This window comes from Dama dama, chromosome 7 (genome assembly GCF_033118175.1).
Source record: "Dama dama isolate Ldn47 chromosome 7, ASM3311817v1, whole genome shotgun sequence".
NCBI classification, from domain to species: Eukaryota; Metazoa; Chordata; class Mammalia; order Artiodactyla; family Cervidae; genus Dama; species Dama dama.
Window position 1 is genome coordinate 17,532,033 of NC_083687.1, and position 21,411 is coordinate 17,553,443.

The 21,411-nt window shown below is 44.8% G+C and overlaps 1 protein-coding gene across 4 annotated transcripts; it reads right to left on the reverse strand.

The window, feature by feature from the left end:
* Positions 1-1,441: 1,441 nt before the first annotated feature.
* Positions 1,442-15,830, reverse strand: TREM1 (triggering receptor expressed on myeloid cells 1). 4 transcript variants are annotated; one of them, XM_061146675.1, is made up of 5 exons: positions 15,683-15,830; positions 10,741-11,082; positions 9,306-9,495; positions 2,368-2,453; positions 1,901-2,014 (listed from the first exon to the last, which is right to left on the reverse strand). In XM_061146675.1, exons 1-4 carry the CDS (start codon positions 15,729-15,731, stop codon positions 2,378-2,380), a joined length of 657 nt encoding a protein of 218 aa, XP_061002658.1. In that variant the 5' UTR covers positions 15,732-15,830; the 3' UTR covers positions 1,901-2,014; positions 2,368-2,377. The 4 variants fall into 4 exon arrangements, with proteins under 4 accessions (XP_061002660.1, XP_061002656.1, XP_061002658.1 ...); XM_061146674.1 differs by having other exon boundaries at positions 2,368-2,465; XM_061146677.1 differs by lacking the exon at positions 2,368-2,453 and having other exon boundaries at positions 1,442-2,014; positions 10,741-10,979.
* Between the last annotated feature and the right edge of the window lie 5,581 nt (positions 15,831-21,411).

The window sequence follows — 21,411 nt, forward strand, 5'->3', positions numbered from 1 at the left end:
TGTGCTTCTCTGAGTTCCAGTCCAGACGTGAGTATAGAAACCACAATTTTAATGGTATCAGGAGTGACTCCAAGGATTGAAGACCTGCTGTGTGCCAGGTGTTTTACTCAGGTTGTCTCATTTAATTCTACCAGCTTTGGAATTGTGTAATGGATATTCATCATCTTTTGGCCCTCCAGCACCCAATACCCTTTCCATTTGGGGGATATGCCCCAAAGTGTGGGTCTCACAGGGCACGGAACTCTACTTCCCCTTCTACTGAGCATGGAGAAAGATATTTCTCCTGCCCTTTCTCCCTGGCATCTATGGTACAGACATGTGACTTGACCTAAGTGGCCAAATGCATGATTTTCAGAGGGGTCAGCCCCCAGGTTGGTGAGGAAGTCCTCACAGGATGGCAGGGGGGCTCAGGGGAGGGAGGACTGTACCTTAGCTCTCAGGGTACCTGTTTCACAAAAATAGGGGAAGATGGTAAGAATATGGATCGTGGGTGGTAGTGTATGTTTGCTCGTGGGGAATTTAGGACGACTTTGGCCTTGGCCATTCCTGAATGGGAATGGAAGGACCCATCATCTCTTCACCACTAGTGGGGCCCCTTCCCCTTTAGAGTCAGAAGAGGTAGAAAATCAGAAAGTACTGATTGAAATCTGTTGGTAGGCCTGAACACGTATTTCATGGATGAGCTTGGGAGTGAAGGGGGAGCTGTAGGGGCAGAGAGGCAGAGGAAGGCAGGGGCCGGTACCAGCAGGGCACGTGGGGGACAACCTCCAGGAGCCTAACTGGTGAGAGCTGGTCACCACCATCCCTGCCCCTCGTGTGATATAAGGAAGAGGCACTCAGATAGAGTAGGCTCCCTGTTGTTCCGTTCTGTGTGGCTTTGAGGCGCTAGGTCTTCAGTAAAGGAGCTCTAGTTTTTGTCCCTGCCAGTAAGTGGTGATGCACTTCTCATGTTCCAGGAATGGGTCTCTGCCTTTGTGGGGTTGTTCTGAGGATCCAGTGGCCAGATGCACCCCTGCTGATGCCCACAATAAATGCACACAGTAGACAAATGATATTGCTTTACCGGTCCTAAGCCATGGATCCTATCTCATCCTCCCAGTATTGTCCCAGGATATGCCCTTCTGGTTAGCTTAATTCCCCTTTCCCAAATATGGAGTTCTTACCATGACATCTCATCTTCTCTTTGCTCCATGGTTTTCAACAATCTTCTAGGAGTGTTGGAAAAGGCCATAAATGAAGGGGAGAAATCGAAACATCTGATTCTAGAGGAGAGGGCAGCCCTGGCAGCTGAGAGAACAAGATGCCTCTGTACTGGGAACTCTGTCCAGTTCAAGCCAAAATGTTGTGGTCCAGGGTGAGGACCAGGGCAGAGTTAGCAGCTGTAGCCTCTGTGCCTCATGATCCCCACAGACCTTGACAGTGAAAAGCATCAAGCAGTGTCTTCATTTTTAATATTTATTTATTTAGTTATTTGTTTATTTGGCTGTGCCAGGTCTTAGTTGCAGCACATGGGATTTTCCACCTTCGTTGCAGCATGTGGGATCTAGTTCCCTGACAGGGAAGGAACCCAGGGGGCCCCCTGCATTGGGAACTCGGACTTAGCCACTGGGCCACCAGGAAAGTCCCAGACAGTGTCTTTATTTAATGCAAACCCTGAGCCGCCAGTGGAATGAGCAGGTTTGGGGCCGTATCTTCTCTTGTGAGGGGACAAAGCACGCCCAAGGTTATCAGTTAAAAGAGGGGAGTTAGCAGGGCCAAGAAGGTGGGATCCTGAGCCTTAGACGTCACCTGAGTTACAGATCAGCTCATGTCACTGACCCCCGCCTCTTCCCCTTACACCCCTCTTCAGGCACAACTGCCAGGTGGACAAGGATGGAGATCGGAGATCATTCTTGTGGATTCCTGTGGCTAAGATGCAAATGACCTCTGCGTGAAAGCAAACAGACCGATGAAAACCAGGGTCTTACTCAGGAGTCCACACGCCACAGGAATGACGATGCTGATCCCAGGGGCCCTGGGGGAGACAGAAGAGTGAGCACTGCTATGGGCGTGGATGCTCCCACACACGTGCGTATTTGTCATGGTCTTTCACACCCCTTGGCTCATCTGCTCACAATCCCTCCTTTCCCCATACTAACTGGCCCTGTCCTGTCCATTTAGTTTGTCCCATCACCTAAAACTACTGATTAGAAATATACTTAGTACTGAGAGCACAGAGTCCACGTCCAGAAGAGGCACCAGGGAGAAAGGACAGGCAGACAAGGCTCCTTCCTGCCTTGATGCAATAGAGAGAGCAAGGGCTCCCAGAGCAAGGTAACCTGGCTTCCACTCTCAGTATCAGGACCTATACTGGGAGAGTCACCTCACCTCTCTGGCCTCATTTATAAACCGAGAAGATTCCAGTCCTCTTCAAAATCCCATCATGAATTTTCATAGGCTTCAGCAAGGTGATTCTAAAAAAAGCCCTGGGTAAACATCAGTAGGTACCATAAGAAAGGGATGCAAATGAATGAAGAAAGTTGGCTTGTATAGACTCAGCAGATGTGGAAATGGGTTGTGTGTGTGTTCAGGTGCCTCAGTCGTGTCTGACTCTTTGCGACCCTATGGACTGTAGCCCTCCAGTCTCCGCTGTCCATGGGATTCCCCAGGCAAGAATACTGAAGTGGTTTGCCATGCCTTCCTCCAGGGGATCTTCTCGACCCAGAGATCAAACCCATGTCTCTATGTCTCCTGCACTAGCAGGTTCTTTACCACGAGTGCCACCTGGGAAGCCCGTGGAAATAGGTTATAGCACAACTAATCCATAGAGATGAAACACTGGTCAAAAAGAGAAACAGCAGGGAAACTAATAGAAGTCCAGATATAGATCTAAAGATAGCTAAGAATTCATATCTAAGGAAATTGGCAGCCCAATAGGTAGGCAAGAATTGTCTAGTAAATAGTCTTGTGATATCTGGGTGGCAAAATATTAGAAAAAGTCGTTGCTTCTATCATTCATGCCATATAGCAAAATAACACCCCCTGGATGGATTAAGATTAAAATAAAATGGAAAAAATAGAGAAAGCACCAGGAAATAGAATAAACACAATTAAGGAATAAAACAAAGCAATAATTTAAAAATCAACACGTGTGCCTATGCAAAACTTAAACCTGAATGTACAAACTAGCAAGGGAGAGATGACAGAACAGCCATAGAAAGCAGCACAGGTCCTTTTGTGCTAAAACCTACCCCCAGCCTGCAGCGCCGTCTTGCATCTGCAGGAACTGGATGTCTGAGGCAGCCAAGTTCAGCCCTGGCTGCCCTGGCTGGGAGCTGGGGCGGGGGCTGGAAGGCAGGGCCTCTCTAGACCCTCGAGCTTGCAGCTGCGCCCCCTGCAGTGCAAGCCTGTGCCCAGTTCCAGCCCTCCCGCCCAGGGAGTTGCCAGCTCTGGGCTCCACAAACTGTAACCCGTCCAAGTGTCTCGTGCCAGTCCCCCGCCTTATCCCCTCCAAGCCCGGGAACGTTTTCTTGCACAGAGCTCCTAGAATATGTCCACTCTCAAGGGCCAGCATGGCATCCCTTTCTGAGGCTGTATGCAGGCAGCCAGACACCCCCACTCCATCCCACCCCACCCCAAGCACTCTGGCCACAGTCCTGGGGAATTGCTGTGCCCCTCACCCAGTGCTGGTAGTACACGCCCTCTAGCTCCCCAGCCCCCTCTCCGTACAGACAACTCCTGTGCTGCCCAGAAACACCTTTAGTCCCCGTGGGACTCGCTTTGGTCATGGCACGCTTCGCTGGGTTTCCTTCCCTCCCAGTCCCACTCCCCGGGAATGGTTTTTCCTGGGATCACTTCCTAAAACATTTGCACAAGATTTTCTCCACAGCCTGCCTCTGTGGAATCCTCCTAAGACAGAGTGACAGTGGCTTTCTCTGAGGTGCCAAACTCTTCGGCCCCAGATAGGCACCTCTGTTCTTCCATCTCCTGGACAAACTGCTCCCTCCTCTAAATTCCCTCTTTTTCAAACTTCTCAGTGGCTTCTGACTTCCCAACTGTACTCTGATGCATAGAATGGTTCATGTTAATTAAAACACATAAAGTCAACAGGTGAAGGAAGTATAGCTTCTAGTAGGAATATGGGCGAATGTTTGCACTCTCAGTTTATACGTTGGAAAATTAGTGAAAAAAAAAGAATAGCATTTATTGTAAAGATTTATCTTATTTTAAAGATTTTAATGATCACCTACTATGTACCAGACACTTCGGCACAACGGAAGGGGAAGAGGGCACTCTGCCTCTACCCTGTGGAGCTCAGAGTCCACAGTAATAGATGAAAGCAAGTCCCAGCTCATGTCCGATACCATGCAGGGCTCTATGGGGCTCCTGGGCACAAGGTTTTTGTGTCCCCCATTTCTTTGATTTTAGGAAACAACATTCATTCAGCCTCCATGGCTTTCCCTGAGCCCCAGGGGTCAGATTCAAGCAGTTGTTAATTAGGGAAGGGAGGGGAAGCTAAAGGCAAAGGAGGAAAGAAAGATATACCCATCTGAATGCAGAGTTCCAAAGAATAGAGATAAGAAAGCCTTCCTCAGTGATCAATGCAAAGAAACAGAGGAAAGCAATAGAATGGGAAAGACTAGAGATCTCTTCAAGAAAATTCGAGATACCAAGGGGACATTTCATGCAAAGATGGGCTCAATAAAGGACAGAAATGGAATGGACCTAACAGAAGCAGAAGATATTAAAAAGAGGTGGCAAGAATACACAGAAGACATATACAAAAAAGACCTTCCTAACCCAGATAACCACAATGGTGTGATGACTCACCTAGAGCCAGACATCTTGGAGTGTTGAATTCAAGTGGGCATGAGGAAGCATCACTATGAACAAAGCTAGTGGAACTGACGGAATTCCAGCTGAGCTATTTCAAATCTTAAAAGATCATTATCTGTGAAAGTGCTGCACTCAATATGCCAACAAATTGGGAAAACTCAACAGTGACCACAGGACTGAAAAAGGTCAGTTTTCATTCCAATCCCAAAGAAAGGCAATGTCAAAGAATGTTCAAACTACCACACAATTGCACTCATCTCACACGCTAGCAAAATAATGCTCAAAGTTTTCCAAGTGAGGCTTCAACAGTATATGAACCAAGAACTTCCAGATGTTCAAGCTGGATTTAGAAAAAGCAGAAGAACCAGAGATCAAATTGCCAACATCTGTTGGATCATAGAAAAAGCAAGAGAGTTCCAGGAAAACATCTATTTCTGCTTTATTGACTACGCTAAAGCCTTTGACTGTGTGGATCACAACAAACTGTGGAAAATTCTTCAAGAGATGGGAATACACTTTACCTGCCTCCTGAGAAATCTATATGTAGGTCAAGAAGGAGCCGGTAGAACCAGACATGAACTGTCCGGTTCCAAATTGAGAAATTGAGAAACTGTTCCAAAGTGAGAAAGGACTACTTCAAGGCTGTCTATTGTCACTGTGCTTATTTAACTTCTATGCAGAGTACATCATGCGAAATGCCAGGCTGGATGAAGCACAAGCTGGAATCAAGATTGCCCGGAGAAATATCAATAACCTCAGATATGGAGATGACATCACCCTTGTGGTAGAATGCGAAGAGGAACTGAAGAGCCTCTTGATGAAAGTGAAAGAGGAGAGTGAAAAAACTGGCTTAAAACTCAACATTCAAAAAATGGAGATCATGGCATCCATTCCCATCACTTCATGGCAAATAGATGGGGAAACAATGGAAACAGTGACAGACTTAATTTTCTTGGGCTCCAAAATCTTTGCAGGTGTTGACTGCAGCCATGAAATTAAAAGACGCTTCTTGGAAGAAAAGCTGTGACCAACCTAGACAGTATATTAAAAAGCAGAGACGTTACATTGCTAACAAAGGTCTGTCTAGTCAAAGCTATGGTTTTTCCAGCAGCCATGTATGGATGTGAGAGTTGAACCATAAAGAAAGCTGAGCACCAAAGAATTGATGCTTTTGAACTGTGGTGTTGGAGAAGACTCTTGAGAGTCCCTTGGACTGCAAGGAGATAAAACTAGTTCATCCTAAAGGAAATCAGTCCTGAATATTCATTGGAAGGACTGATGTTGAAGCTGAAACTCCAATACTTTGGCCACCTGATGGGATGAACTGACTCATTGGAAAAGACCCTGATGCTGGGAAAGATTGAAAGTGGGAGGAGAAGGGAACATCAGAGGATGAGATGGTTGAATGGCATCACCGACTTGATGAACATGAGTTTGAGCAAGCTCTAGGAGTGGGTGATGGACAGGAAAGCCTGGCATGCGGCAGTCATGGGGCTGCAAGGACTCAGACACGACTGAGCAACTGACCTGAACTAGGGATTCAAGATCAGGGAGAAAAAGTCAAGAGCAGCCTCTGGGCAAGGTCCTGTTTTCCCATCAATTGTTGCTGTCGTTCAGTCACTCAGTTGTGTCTGACTTTTTGCAACCCCCTTTTTGCAACTTCCCTGTCTTTCACTATCTCCCAGAGTTTGCTCAGACTCATGTCCATTGAGTCAATGATGCCACCCAAACATCTCATTCTCTGTCATCCCCTTCATCCTGTCCTCAATCTTTCCCAGAATCATGGTCTTTTCCAATGCGTCAGCTTTTTGCATCAGGTGGCCAAAGTACTGGAGCTTCAGCTTCAGCATCAGTCCTTCCAACGAATACTCAGGGTTAATTTCTTATAGAATGGACTGGTTTGATCTCCTTGCAGTCCAAGTGACTCTCAAGAGTCTTCTCCAACACCACAGTTCAAAATCATCAATTCTTTGGTGCTCAGCTTTCTTTATGGTTCAACTCTCACATCCATATATGACTGCTGGAAAAACCATAGCTTTGACTAAACAGACCTTTGTCAGCAAAGTGATGTCTCTGCTTTTTAATATGCTGTCTAGGTTAGTCATAGCTTTTCTTCCAAGGAGCCAGCATCTTTTAATTTTGTGACTGCAGTTACTATTTGCAGTGATTTTGGATCCCAAGAAAATAAAATCTGCCATCGTTTCCACTTTTTCCCCATCTATTTGTCATTTCAAGTGATGGGACTGGAAGCCATGATCTTAGTTTTTCGAGTGTTGAGTTTTTTTTTTTTTTTCTTGTTTGTTTTTGTTCGAGTGTTGAATTTTAAGCCAGCTTTTTCACTCTCCTCTTTACCCCTATCAAGAGGCTCTTTACTTTCTCTTTCTGCCATTAGAGCGGTATAATCTGTATATCTGAGGTTGCTGATATTTCTCCTGGCAGTCTTGATTCCAGTTTGTGATTCCTCACTAGTGGATACAGACAATATCTTTGAGCTGTTTTGCAGATATTGAAACCCCCTCCAGGTGGTAGAAGTTAACAAAGATTAATAATGGTCTGCCACCCACAAGCATGTAGACCCTAGACCAGTTGGACCTGAAGGGTGAGGATGCCGACTCCTACTTATGTCATCACCAGCCCATCAGAAGAATGTTCATGAGCTGATCACACCCTCTCTGAACAATTACTACGAAGCTTGTCACTATCTTCCCCAAGTTGCAACACATAGTTTTGAGAACATTAGCCCACAGTGGCCCCCTTTGTCTAGCAAAGCAACAAAGCTACTCCTTTCTACTTCACCCAAAACTGTCTCTGAGATTTGATTTGGCACCAGCATACACAGAATCTGAGCTTTCAGCATCACATCTATTTTGACAGATATATTTTTTTAAGTACCAGAGCCCTGTAGTGACTCTGCTTCTCTTCCACATTTTGGATCTCACGGCAAATTGTTTCCAACTTTTGGAAAACAAATTGGCAGTATGTATAGAGGAAAATGGCTTTCCAGGTAGCTCTGTGATAAAGAATCCACATGCCAGTGCAGGAGATGCAGGTTCAATCTCTGGGTAAGGAAGACTCCCTGGAGGAGGAAATGGTAACCCCCCATAGTATTCTTGCCTGGAGAATTCCATGGACAAAGGAGTCTTGTAGGCTATAGTCCATGTGGTCACAAAGAGTTGGACACGATTGAGCATGCCAGAACGTATACAGAACAGTATAAATGTTCGGCTTCTTTTAAGAGAATTTCTTTTGAGTGAACAATTTAAAAGAAGAAAAGGACATCTACAAATATGTGTTCATCTCAGAGTTATCAATACTACAAAAAATGAAAATAATCTCAATGTCTAAAAACAGGCAAAAGATTATGTGAGCTATGGCTTTCTACCGATAGAAAAGTACACTGAAATTCTGACTACAAAGACTAGGGAGCAACACTGAAGAATAGTTTTAGCCAAGAAAAATAGTGAAAATGTGTATAATTAGAATTAATGCCACATTAAAATATATCCAAGCATGAATAAAAACTAGAAGAAAAGATGGACAAAAAAAGACACATTAGATTGATAGGAATATGGAAGATTATTTCTTTCTCTGCTAAGTCAACATTTAGTGATAAACACACTCTAAGATAAATCAACATTTAATAATAAACTGTATAAAAAGGTGTGCATGCAAAGGTCATGGTTCTTAGCTTTGCCTGCACATTTTAAGAGTCCTGAAGATCTTATAAAAATTTGAGACCAGCCCCACCTCCAGAAATTCTAACTCTTTTGGTCTGCAGATGTCATGTGCATCAGTATTGAAAACCAGTCAGGGATTTCCCCAGTAGTCCAGTGATCAAGACTCTGCCTTGCAGTGGATGGGACGCTGGTTCTATCTGAGATCCCACATGCTGCAGGGTGCATTCAAAAAAATTTTTTAATAAGTAAATAAAACAAGCCAAATAAAAGCTTACGCTCTGGGATATCCTAACACACATCACTTGCTCAGAGCTGTTGGGCTAGATTATGGCTTCCAGCTCTGATTTTTTTTCTACCCTCCCCTGCCACCCCCTCCAACCCCAACCATAGAAACAAGGAAACTGAAGCCAGAGAAGGCTTCTGAGTGGCCTGAAGTTACACTTTCAGTTGATCTGGCTGGCATTAGAATCCAGGGTCTCTTTTCCCACTACACCATTAGGGGTTTGATGAGCCCTTGGAATTCAGCACAGATGCCATTTCCCTCTCCTTAGCCCTCTGACATGCAAGAAGCAAACATAGAGGGAAACTGTGGGGAGAATGGCAGCCTCGTCATTGCCTCCAACAGCCTCCCCCTCACACCAGCACCACCACACTCCTTCCACCCCTGGGAAGGTCCACTGGACCGAAATGACTCAAACCCACCCTGCCCTCTACCTTCCCCCATCCCTCACTCCCCACATCCTCTCAGCACATGGACTGGGAATCAAAGGACTTGGTGTCCAATCCAAGGGCCCAGAGACCTGGAAACCATACCTGGTGACATGTGTCACATTTGTGGGAGTGACTATGAAACCAGAAGAGGAGAGGCTATTAGTTGATGTGAGGATGAGTTGGGTCACAGTCCTGGGCCTGGGACGGAGCTTGGTGGTGATAAGAGGAAGGGTGGGATTCTGAACAGACATCTGGCAAGGATAGTCATCTGAGGCAGTGGGTCCCAAAGAACCTGCAAGAAAGCACATTGGATGATTGGACAGATAATGGATGGACGGAAGGGTGCGTGGTAGTGTGAATGAAACTGAGGAGGGAAATGAACATGCCCACTCATGAACCAAGGTTTCCTTTTGCTTTTAATTTTAATAAAGAAATAGTGTGCCAGTGCTTGGGTCAGAGATAGGGAAAAGGAAAGAAGGAAGGAAAGAAGGAGGGAGGGAGATAAGGAAGAAGGAAGGTATTTCCAGGCTATTCATGTTATTGGAAATGCACTTGCCTGCTATTCTTCATCAATCCATATGTGCCCTTCTTCAAGAATAATTCCCTGATTATCTTGTACCATTCTCTCTGCCTTGCACTCACCCGTACCTGTGGCATATTGCTTTGCAACTTATCTTTCATTAATATATTGCAGATATGTCTTGTCTTCCTTAGATATGGTCTCCACAGGGGCTGGGAACTTGAATCTGCCCCCGTTCTAATCTGCTTTCCTTAACTCATCCAGTCAACATCTGTGGAGGCCCTACTATATGCCAGGCACTTCATCAGTTGCTAGAGCTATAGAGTCAAATAAGGCACAGATTATTTCCTCAAGGTTCTCAAAGATGAATAGGGGAGAACAGCTAAGGAAACTGGCCACTGCTTCACCCAGTGAGATGGAGCTGTCTATGAAGAGGGCGCAGAGTGAGCCCTGGTGCTTCGCTACTCAAAACGGAAGCCATGGACCAGCAGCGTCAGCACTGTCTGTGAAGAGGCTGGAAATGCAGAATCTAGGTCCCATCCTAGACATACTGTGGCTAAAATAATACTCCCAGGTGGTTTGTGCCCACTTAAGGTCTGAGGAGTTCTGCTTTGGAAGCACACAAGAGGGCCCTCAGATGCATCCTTAGGAAGGTAGGGTGACTCACAGAGGCTTCCCAAGGGAATGACTTCTCCATGAAGACCTGAAGCATGAGACTAAATTGTCCCAAGTCCATCACTCACCTTTCACCATATCCCACTTCCTACACTAGCACAGCATGTTAGGTTCTGCTCCCAAAGAGGAATCCATACAAAGAATGAGATGCAATCCCTTCTTACTGTTGGACCAGTTGTCTCTCAAGGACCTCAAATGAGAAACAAGGAGCTTCTAGAACAAGGAGCGAGGTCATAGGCTTCTAGAAATCCTGAGCCACAGCCCTAGTGGTGCTACCACCGCTGTCCCACCTGACCCGATTTGGCTGTCCCACCCTCTACCACCCACCCACACATCACTCACTCTTGGTCACCACCAGGCGGACAGGGTGGAACAGGATGATGGGGTTGCCGGGTCTCAAGATCACACATTGGTACAGTCCTGAGTCCTCCACTTGAAGGTTGATCATTCGGACTTGCAGTATGCCTTCACTGGGGATGTCTTCTAGGAAGTACTTCCCCACCTGGACTTGACTGGACCCCTCTGTGATTGCCAGTGTCTGGATCTCCCCGTTATCTTTCCGCCTCTGCCAAGCCTTCTGGCTTTGGGAATATATGTTAGTATTGGTAGGACAGCTCACGGTCAAGGTCTGCCCCTCTGCTAGAGTACATTTCTCCTCAAATACTTTAGCGACAGCTTGGATTTCTGTAAGCAGAGAATTTGAGTTAAGTTCTGTGAGGAATAGCTTCCTTCTCTTTGGGAAAAAAGAGAAAAAGAGAGAGAGGAGCCACATTTCTTTCTTGTTCAATCACCGAATTTTTAGACAAGATCCTCAAGGTCTCCAGAGAAGATGCAGCTTTCCCTGCAAGTTAGCATTAGACCCCATATCTTATCACTGCAAGTAGTTTTTTTTTTTTTTTTTGGGGGGGGGTCGTTTGGTTTGTTTGTTTGATTGATTTTGACCACAAAAGTTAGACTGTGTATGATTTGTGCAAATCAACTTTCATAAATGACTGTTTTTGAGAGGAAGAAATTGTCTGAATAGAGACAGAGCGTGGGACACATGGCTAGGACCATGAGTCACAGGGGCATGAAGGGAGGGAACAATTATAGAGAAGGATGTACAGGGTGAAGAGTGAGACTGCTGAATCCTAACCACTAGACCACCAGGGACAGGGTCCAAAGTGGATGTGAGGAGATGTTACTATCAGAAAGTGACTCCACTGAACAGCTAGAGGAACTTCATCTAAGTCAGAGGAGAGAGACCAGATCAAGAGACTATTGGAAAAATGGCGAGAAAGCTATCTCAAGGACGTGGTGGACATTGATGTCTGGCTCTGTGGTCCTCATCTCTCCCTTCCTTGGGGAGTAGAGCACCTCTTTCTCAGGGTCCTCATCCTTTGTATCCTATGTACCTTTACTGATGGGGCTGCCCATATTCTCCAGGATGGACACACAGACACAGACTAAGCCAAAGAATCTCACCACCCTGGCCATGCTGATTGGCCTAGAAGTGGGCGCATGATTAAGGTTGGCCAGTCAGAATCCTCTCTGAGACTGCTGCTCTTTCTTACTGTGTTGATTGGTCTATAGGATGTTGCTTGCTTCCAAAAGAGTTCTAAATATTACAGAATGTCAAGGAGTCACAGCAGTGGTCCTCCGCTGGGGACAATTTTCCCTCTGGGGACATTGGGCAATGCCTGCAGATATTTTTGGTTGTTATAATTGGGAGCTATGCTATGCTGTGCTTAGTCACTCAGTCATGTCCAACTCGTTGAGACCCCATGGACTGTAGCCCACCATGTTCCTCTGTCCATGGGATTCTCCAGGCAAGAATACTAGAGTGGGTTGCCATTCCCTTCTCCAGGGGATCTTCCCAACCCAGGGATCAAACTCAAGTCTCCCACATTGCAGGTGCATTCTTTACCGACTGAGCTACTAGGGAGCCCCCATCATTGGGAGCAGGGAGGTGCCAAAAGCATCTAATGCGTACAGGCCAGAGATGTTGTTAAACATCCTCCAGTGTACAGCCAGACCCCGTAAGAAAAAATTAATCTACCCATAGTGTCAATAGTGCCAAGGCTGAGAACCCTTGGATTACAGGGACAAAAGTTTCAATCACACTCTTGAATGTTGAGCCTAGAATTGGCATGAATTTCTGGTCTGGTCCAAGGGATCCTTGCTGATGGGAGGGCCAAGTAGAGTTGAAGAAGATCCAGGTCTGTGTTTTCAACTGGACACAGCAGGGCTCCCTTTACTGAGGGACTACAGTTTATCCATCCAGGCCTGAGATACCTTCCTTCATGGGAAACCAAATAATGGGCTGGATAGTGGTGGGTCAATCCACCTACCATTACCAAGGTCAGGCTACCACTACCTACAATTATCGCTGCTTTTATTCATCTAAATGTTAGTGTCCCCCTAAAATTCATATTTTGAAATCTTAAACTTCAAGGTGGAGATAGTTAGGTCATAAGGGCTCTGCCCTCAGGAATAGGATTAGTGCCTTTATTAATGAGGCTCCAGGGGGCTCCCTTGCCCTTTCCCCCTCATGAGGACACAGTGGGAAATTGGTAGTCAGTCTGCAACTCAGAAGAAGACCTTCCCCAGAACCCAACCATACTGAATTTCCAGCCTCCAGAACTGGGAGAAGTAAATTTCTGTTGCTTATAAGCCACCCAGTCTGTGGTATTTTGTTATAACTGCCCGGATGGATTAAGACGGTAGGAGTTACAGGAGATGGATTGCTCACACACCTGCCAGGCTCTTGTGAAAGGAGACAGGAAGAAACCAATGCAGAAGTGAAGTCTGTACATCACTTTCTGCACCATTTCAAGAAAGGAATTCTTTATATTATTAATGTAAAAAAAGAATAACAAATACCTTTTACCACTAAGTGTTTAAGACACTCTCTTATTTAATCTTTATAACTTATCAGTTGATACTGCTATTATTCCCAGTTTCAAGACAAGAAAATTTGGGCACAGAAAGTTTATTTAATAACCCAGAAGTTGTTATGTGATTTGGGCTTCCCAGGTGGCCTAGTGGTAAAGAATCTGCCTGCTGATGCAAGAGTCGCAGGTTTGATCCCTAGGTTGGAAAGATCCAGTGGAGTGGGAATGGCAGCCCACTCCAGTATTCTTACCTGGAAAATCCCATGGACAAAGGAGCCTGGCAGGCTACAGTGCATGGGGTCGAAAAGAGTTGGACTCGACTGAGCACACACACACATTGTGTGATTTTGCCCAAGGTCCCAAAGGAGAAATGTGTGAAGTCAGGATTCAAACCCTCATAGTCAGACTCTAAAAAGTGTCTGACTCTTGGCCACCCTAGTCTCGAAACTAGGAATAATAGTAGTATCAACTTATAAGTTATAAAGATTAAATCAGAGTGTCTTAAAAGCTTAGCAGTAAGTGTGACCCCATGGGGTATAGCCTGCCAGGCTCCTCCATCTATGGGATTTTTCCAGGCAAGAATATTGGTATTTCCTTATCCAGAGGATCTTCTTGACCCATGGATTGAACCTGGGTCTCCCGCACTGCAGGCAGACTCTTTACCATCTGAGCCACCAGGGAAGACTCTAGAATCAACTCTAAACCTCTGAGCTAGATTGCCCAGGGTAGATGTCTGGTTGGGATTAGAGCCAGTGCCAAACCAAGTGAGAATAGCTGACTAACAACTCTATTCCCCAGGATATAGGGTCTAGAAGGAGCTTTTATGTTACATCCTAATCTACCCTGATAGGACCCAGTGGGAAAAAACAATTGGTTTCCTCTCAGTCTTCCTTCCATCTTCTCCCAGTTCTCCTTTGGAAAAACCTGAATAAGACACAAGGGAGGGCTTCCCTGGCGGTGCATTGGGGTTGGGAATCGGTCTGCCAATGCAGGGACACAGGTTCCCTCCCTGCTTCAGGGAGATACCACATGCCAAGGGGCAACCACGCCTATGCACCTCAACTACTGAACCTGTGCCCCAGAACCCGTGAGCTGCAACAAGAGAAGCCACCGCAATGGGAAGCCCATGCACCTCAACCGGAGAGCAGCCCCCACTCACCCCAACTAGAGAAAGCCCACGCACCGCAACGAAGACCCGGTGCGGGCAAATAATGAATAAAACTAAAAATAAATAAATAAACACAATCTCCACTGCAAAATGAAAACATGTTTTTTTTGTTTTTTTTTTTTTAAAAAAAGAAGAAGAAGAAGAAAAGGCACACGGAAATGCACTGGTCCATGGAACCACACTCCTATGTACCCATCCAGATCATCACCCCAGCGCCAAGGAATCCTTGAGTAACCCTGGTGTGCAGGCTCTATCAGGTGATTGTCCAGGACTCTGCTCAAGGCAGTGGGTCCCCGGGAAACATCCTCTCCCTGGAATCTTTTCTGTCTTTCCAAAGCAAACCTTTCTTTTAACTCGTTGTTGATATGCTTCCCTTCTCTGCTTACTTTCTCAATGTATTCATGAGGACTGGGAGCAGGAACAACGAAGGCTCCAAGTGCTTCCACTTTTAGTGAAGGTGTGAGCTGGGCAGGAAGAAAAGAGTAGGGCCCCGGCAACCCTGTGGAGCCTGAGCAGCGGAGCCTCAGGGCCCTGGGATCACGGCCTCTGTGAAAAATGGGCATTTTTCTTCTGAGCACTTCTGTGTCCTCAGCAACAGCAGGTTTCCTGGCCCATGCTTGGCCACTGGGAGATATTTATTGAGTGGACTATGTCTTTGGGGTTTAGGCTTCCCTGGCGGCTCAGTTGGTAAAAAGTCTGCCTGCGATGCGAGAGACCCAGGTTCGATCCCTGGGTGGGGAAGATCCCCTGGAGATGGAAATGGCAACCCACTCCAGTATTCTTGCCTGGAGAATTCCATGGATAGACATGGGGTCACAAAGAGTTGGACTCGACTGAGTGACTAACACTTCTTTCAACACCAAAAGCACCATGATGGAATATAAAGGTGAAAAAAATTCCTACTCAAAGCCAAAATTCCCTTAGATCATGTCAAGGTGAGATTTTTCTCTATCATTAGTTTCCCAGTCAGGGTTTTGCATGTCCCTGACAACATCAAAAGGCACAGGCATCTTGTTGTTTCCCTAACCCACCCCCTTTAGTTCTGTCCTCAGGCCCTGTGTGTTCTGATTCTTTTAAGTTTGGGTGGAGAAACCCAGTGTGGCTTATCTATGGGATGGTTCTGTCTTGGGTGGCCACATCCCCCGGAGCTTCAGAGGAAAAGGGAGACCTAAGTGGAGGGCTTGGCCCCAACCCCAGGTCCTGGGCAAAGAGCTCACCTGCTCATGCCTCCTCCCCATCTTACCTGGGATGAAGAGCATCCAGAGCAGCCTCCAGAGCCTGGCCTTTCTCATCCTTCATGTGCACTGACTCCAACTGCTCTGTGGCTCCTGGCACAGATACAGGGGGACACTCTGCCCCAGAGGCTCCAGAAAGTTGCACAACAGGATGTTTTGCCATTGCTGGGAGGTGCTGAGTCTGATGCTGTGTTTCATCACTGGTTATCTTGGCTCCAGACGTCAAGGACAACGTAGGAATCCAAAGACTGGGCTCATTCATAGACCAGAAAAGACGCAGGATGATGTAGTACAAGACAGTGAGAAGAGAAGAAAGAAATCGAGAAGGTTCCTTACTAGAAGCAACGAAAGGCAGATTTGACAGTGTGAAAAGTCAGTAACAGAAAAGACTCACTTCAGAAATAATCCCAAATGTAAAATGAATAGGACACTTTAAAGAGCTCAGAAATGTACTGGAGGGCAAGGCATAGAAATCCAATTTACAAATCATCTACAAATAAGAAATGTCCTTGAAGATTAACGTGGGACAGTGGATCATAAATGAGGTTAAAAGTGTATATTAAATAAAAACACTTTCCAAGGTACAAGCACCCCAGTGTTCAGAGCAGCACTAATTACAATGCCCCAAATATGGAAATAACCTAAATGTTCACAAACAGATGAATGGATAAAGATGTAGTATACATGCAAATATATAGGAATATTATTCAGCCATAATAAAGAATGAAATAATGCTATTTGCAGCAACTGGAATGGACCTAGAGATTATCACACTAACTGAAGTAGTCAGACAAAGACAAATACCATATGATCTCACTTATAGGTGGAATCTAAAATACGATACAAACGAACTTATTTACAAAACAAAAAATAGACTTGCAGACATAGAAAACAAACTTATGGTCACCAAAGGGGAAAAGAGGGGAGGGAGGGATAAATTAGGAGTTTGGGGTTAGTAGATACAAGCTACTACATATAAAACAGATTAAAAAAAAAAAAAAAACCAAAAGGTCTTACTGTATGGTATAGGGAACTACATTCAGTATTTTGTAATAAACTGTAACAGAAAAGAATCTGAATATATATATATATATATACATATCTGAAAAATTATATATACTCTGGATCATGGATCACTTCACTGTATACAAGAAACTAACACAACATTGTAAATCAACTACCTTTCATAAAAATTAGAAACAAAAAAAGCTACTCTCCAGATCTAAAAAGGTATCTGAAATTGGAAGTTGAGAGAATTTTTAACATTGGCAAGGAAAAATTCATGAAGTAAAATCAAGACTGGACGGTTTCCAGGTGAGAGATTTTAAATTTAAATAAAAGCTCCTGCTGCTAAACAAACAGAAAAAGAAAACTTGAGTCCTTCAAAAGGATTGAACTGAGTGGGACTCGAATTTCTTCCACCAAGTAACAAATACTGAGAGACAGTGGGATGATGTGTAAAGAAAATCTGCCTCTAGAATTTTATACAAAAGCTGATTGCTATTCAAGTGTGAAAGCAGCAAAAAAGTACTATCATGTCTGCAAATTTAAAAAGCCAAAAAAAAACAACAACAAAACCAAACTCTAAGGTAGCTTCAACATTTTAAATTAAAACTGTTGAATGCAGCAACTTCTAAGACATCGACAATAATGAGGAAATTTAAATCCTACTATTACACCCTGCAGAGATCATTGTAGTTAAGATTTTGCTAAAAAATTTTTCTATTCTTGGTTCTATAAATGATATCAGAAGTCAGGCTTGCAACTGCACTTGGATTGAAATCTGCCAGAAGCACTATTTGTTTTATTTGTCTGGCTCACAAGGAGACAGAGATGTTTTGAAATTTTCTGACTCAGTGAGGCGTCTATTTGATTTTTACAAGGATGAGTCAGATTTGCACAGTTAATTTAACAGATCCCTCTTCTTACAAGATGTGTCTTCCAGACCTAAATGAATACTACAACACAAGCCAATTTTTTGTGTCTTTGCCTACTTTCAGGGTTCAGGGTCAGTGTTCAGGGTCAAATTCCTGGAAGATTAAGAGAAACCTTTTTTTTTTTTTTAATTAGTTTTTGGCTTCATGTCCTTTGAGGCTCTGCTATTAGCTGTATATTCTTACAAGATCATTAAGTCTTCTGGGTTGACCGATACTTTTATCATATAGAATGGCTCTCTTTGTCTATAGCTCTTTTCTTTGCTCTGATGTCTAATCAGATATTGATATAGCCAGGCTCCTCTGTCCGAGGAATTCTCTAGGCAAGAATACTGGAGTAGGTAGCCACTCCCTTCTCCAGGGGATCTTCCCAACCCAGGGATCAAACCCAGGTCTCCTCCAGTGCAGGCAGATTCTTTACCTGAGCCACCAGAGAAGCCCTGTTAATGTAGCCGCTTTAGCTTTTTAAAAAATTCCTGTTTCTATATCTTGTTCCATTCTTTTTCCTTCAACTTACCTAGTCATTGTCTTTGAAGTGAGATTCTTATAAGCAGTATCTACCTGGATTGTAGTGTTTTATCCACTCTGTCACTCTCTGTCTTTCCTAAGGGTGTTACGAAGATTTACAGCTAAGGTAAATATGGGTTAGCACTTTACTATCTTATTGCTGGGTTTGTATCTGTCCTCTGGTTCTCATTCCTCTGTTTCTCTTTTGGGAACTTTTCATTAAATAGGCCGCGAAGGATTTCTAACTAAACTTGAGTATCACAGGAAAGTGATGGCTCCTTCATGCTGTCCTAACTAGAGGCGGCACCTGAGTGCATTTAAATGAGAGAAGTCTTTCTCTACCTGTCTGATCGTTTTGTGAACTTGAAGTAAACAGAACATAAAGTATTCTCTCATTTTTTTAGCCCTCTGTTTTCTGAAGAGTTCAGTGACTCATCCATTATTTTTTCTTTCTTACTTTTTTCGGGAGGCCATGGGGGGAACTGCATCGTACGGCGTGCAAGATCTTATTTCCCTGACCAGGGATGAAACCTGGGCCCCCGGCAGTGTGGAGTCCTAACTTTCCTACAGCCAGGATTTTAAATTCTCAAATTACTTCTCCCAGAAAGCTACTATCTCTTACGGCTTCTCATTAAATAGTCTTGGGACTTGTGACCTAGGATTTCTTTTCATTTTATTAAGGTTCAGTTCCAAGTTTCTCGCACATCCTCCTTCAGAGGCCCCAGCACCAGGAGGATTTATTTTTAAGGTACCATGAGTCTTTTGGTTTTATTCTTCAAACATTATTTTCAGTACTATTATGAAAGCCTGTGTAAATATTATTCTGGTTGGGTTCTTTTTCTACTTAGTAAGTAAGTATCTGGCCCATGTCAATAGGTTCCAATCTTCACAATGGGATAAGGTAACAGTTTCTTTCTTAATATGGATTGATTAATCACATATCTGTTCTAACCTAGCTAGAATATATGTGTGACATCTTTTAACAGTGAGAATGTGTATATCTTCTTTTTGGCTCAAAGGAGGGCCCTGTGAGTCTAGGACCCAGATCTCTGAATTCTGGTGCTAATGTTTCTGAAGAGACCCAATGAGATTTGTTGAGTCCTGCCCTCAAGGCCTTCCCTGGTGGCTCAGATGGTAAAGAATCTGCCTGCAATGCAGGAGATGCTGGAGACTCAGGTTCAGTCTCTGGGTTGGGAAGGTCCCCTGAAGGAGGGCACACAACCTACTCCAATATTCTTGCCTGGAGAATCCCTTGGACCAAGGAGCCTGGCAGGCTATAGTCCATACAGTCACAAAGAGTCGGACATGACTGTAGCGACTTAGCACTCACACACACCCCAAGGCCACAGGTGTGAGACCTTGTACCAAGGTCACAGAAGTGGAGCCCAGAAGCAAGGTCACCTCTGAAGCTGACTGAGCCCCTTTGTAACCACTGCCAAAAGCCCCTCTAATCATCACCAACAGGCTTCCTGACCCCAAATTAGGCAAAAACGTCCACCCGGCTAGTTACCCTAGAGCACCCTATGGGCATGCGTGTTCAGTCACGTCCGACTTTGCCCTAAGGAGCCACCTAATGCCATCCTTCCAGCAGGAATTTTCTTTGTCTTGAGGCTATAAAAACCATCTACTAACCAATGAAAATGGTCGGCTCTCCCCTGTCTGTCAGGAGGTTGGCCCGCTGCGCTTGCAGTGCCCACATTATCTCTGCTCTTTGTTCTTAATAAACTCACTCCCCTCTGAAATGCTCTGTGTTTGGCAATTCGTTTCCAACTTCAGACTGCCTCAACAAGACTGTTACCAGGAGCAGGAAAAACTGCACCCTGGAACCAAGTGCAGCCACTGGAACCTTGGCCCCTGCCCCAGTTGAAACACTGTTTGGGCAACACTCACAGGAACAGACGCAAACAGGAAGACTCAGCCCTGCCCCTTCCTCCAGCGCCCGGTCCCCCTCTAGTACCCCTGTTGACAGAGCACAAAGGAGAAATCTGGCTGCAGCATCTCAACTCAGACCAGGGTAGAGAAGTGCTCATCAGAAAGCCAGTGGCCTGAGTAAACCCGACAAAGTCATCCTGATAATGGGGGGTGGGGTGGGGGTACGTTTAATCAGCCTAGCTGGTTAAAACACTTCTATCCACTCTTCAAACATCCATGCAGTTAAATATGAACCTTTTTTTTAATCAGGGAAAAAAACCCAACCTATATATAGCACTTAGTATCCATAAAGAAAAAGACATTCGGTTCTTGCATTTTTGAATATAACTATATTTGTCTATCAATTTGTCTTGATAAACAGGCTGCTATTTTTGGGAGGGGTGGGGAGACCCAGGTTGGATCTCTGGGTCTGAAAGATCCCCTGGAGAAGGGAATGGCAACCCACTGTATTCTTTCCTGGAGAATCCCATGGACAGAGGAGCCTGGAGGGCTACAGTCTGTGGGGTCACAAAAAGTCAGACACGACTGAACGACTAACACCACCAACACCACATGTTACAGCATGTGGGATCTGAGTTCTCGACCGAGGATCGAACTCACACCCCCAGCAATGGAACCTGCACCCTCTGCAGTAGCCCAGAGTTGTAACCACTGGACCACCAGGAAATCCCCTGCTGTTTCATTTCTGATGCTCACTAATCACAATTTGGCTACAAGAGTCTTTTCAGCTGGGTCCCATGTTTTTTCACTACCCTCACAAGATTACTAAATGCTTCCTCACTCAACGGCAACAAGATGCCTTGCTGAACACACTCTTTTTGCATTGACTATCCAAGGCAACCAGAATCCTAGCAATAAGATTGAAATATAAATTTATAAGTGAACCTTCCAAATTACTGGTATTAACTTTGACACAAATGCAAATTGGCCTCCTGGTTAATGGCAAAACAAAACAAAAAATTGAATATACGTTCTTCAAATGGACTTTTAGAGGTACATAATTCAATTTTAACCTATCATTTTCTATTGAATCTTAACATGAAAGCATATTATTTAGATTTTCTTCTTTTAATAACTTTTCCTTTCTTGTCAAAATCAGTTTCTTAACCTTCAGTTCAGTTCAGTCACTCAGTCGTGTCCAACACTTTGCGACCTCATGGACTACAACATGCCAGGCCTCCCTGTCCATCACCAACTCCCAGAACTTGCTCAAACTCATGTCCATCGAGTCCGTGATGCCATCCAACCATCTCATCCTCTGATGTTCCCTTCTCCTCCTGCCTTCAATCCCCAGTATCAGGGTTTTTTTCCAATGAATCAGTTCATCCCATCAGGTGGCCAAAGTATTGGAGTTTCAGCTTCAG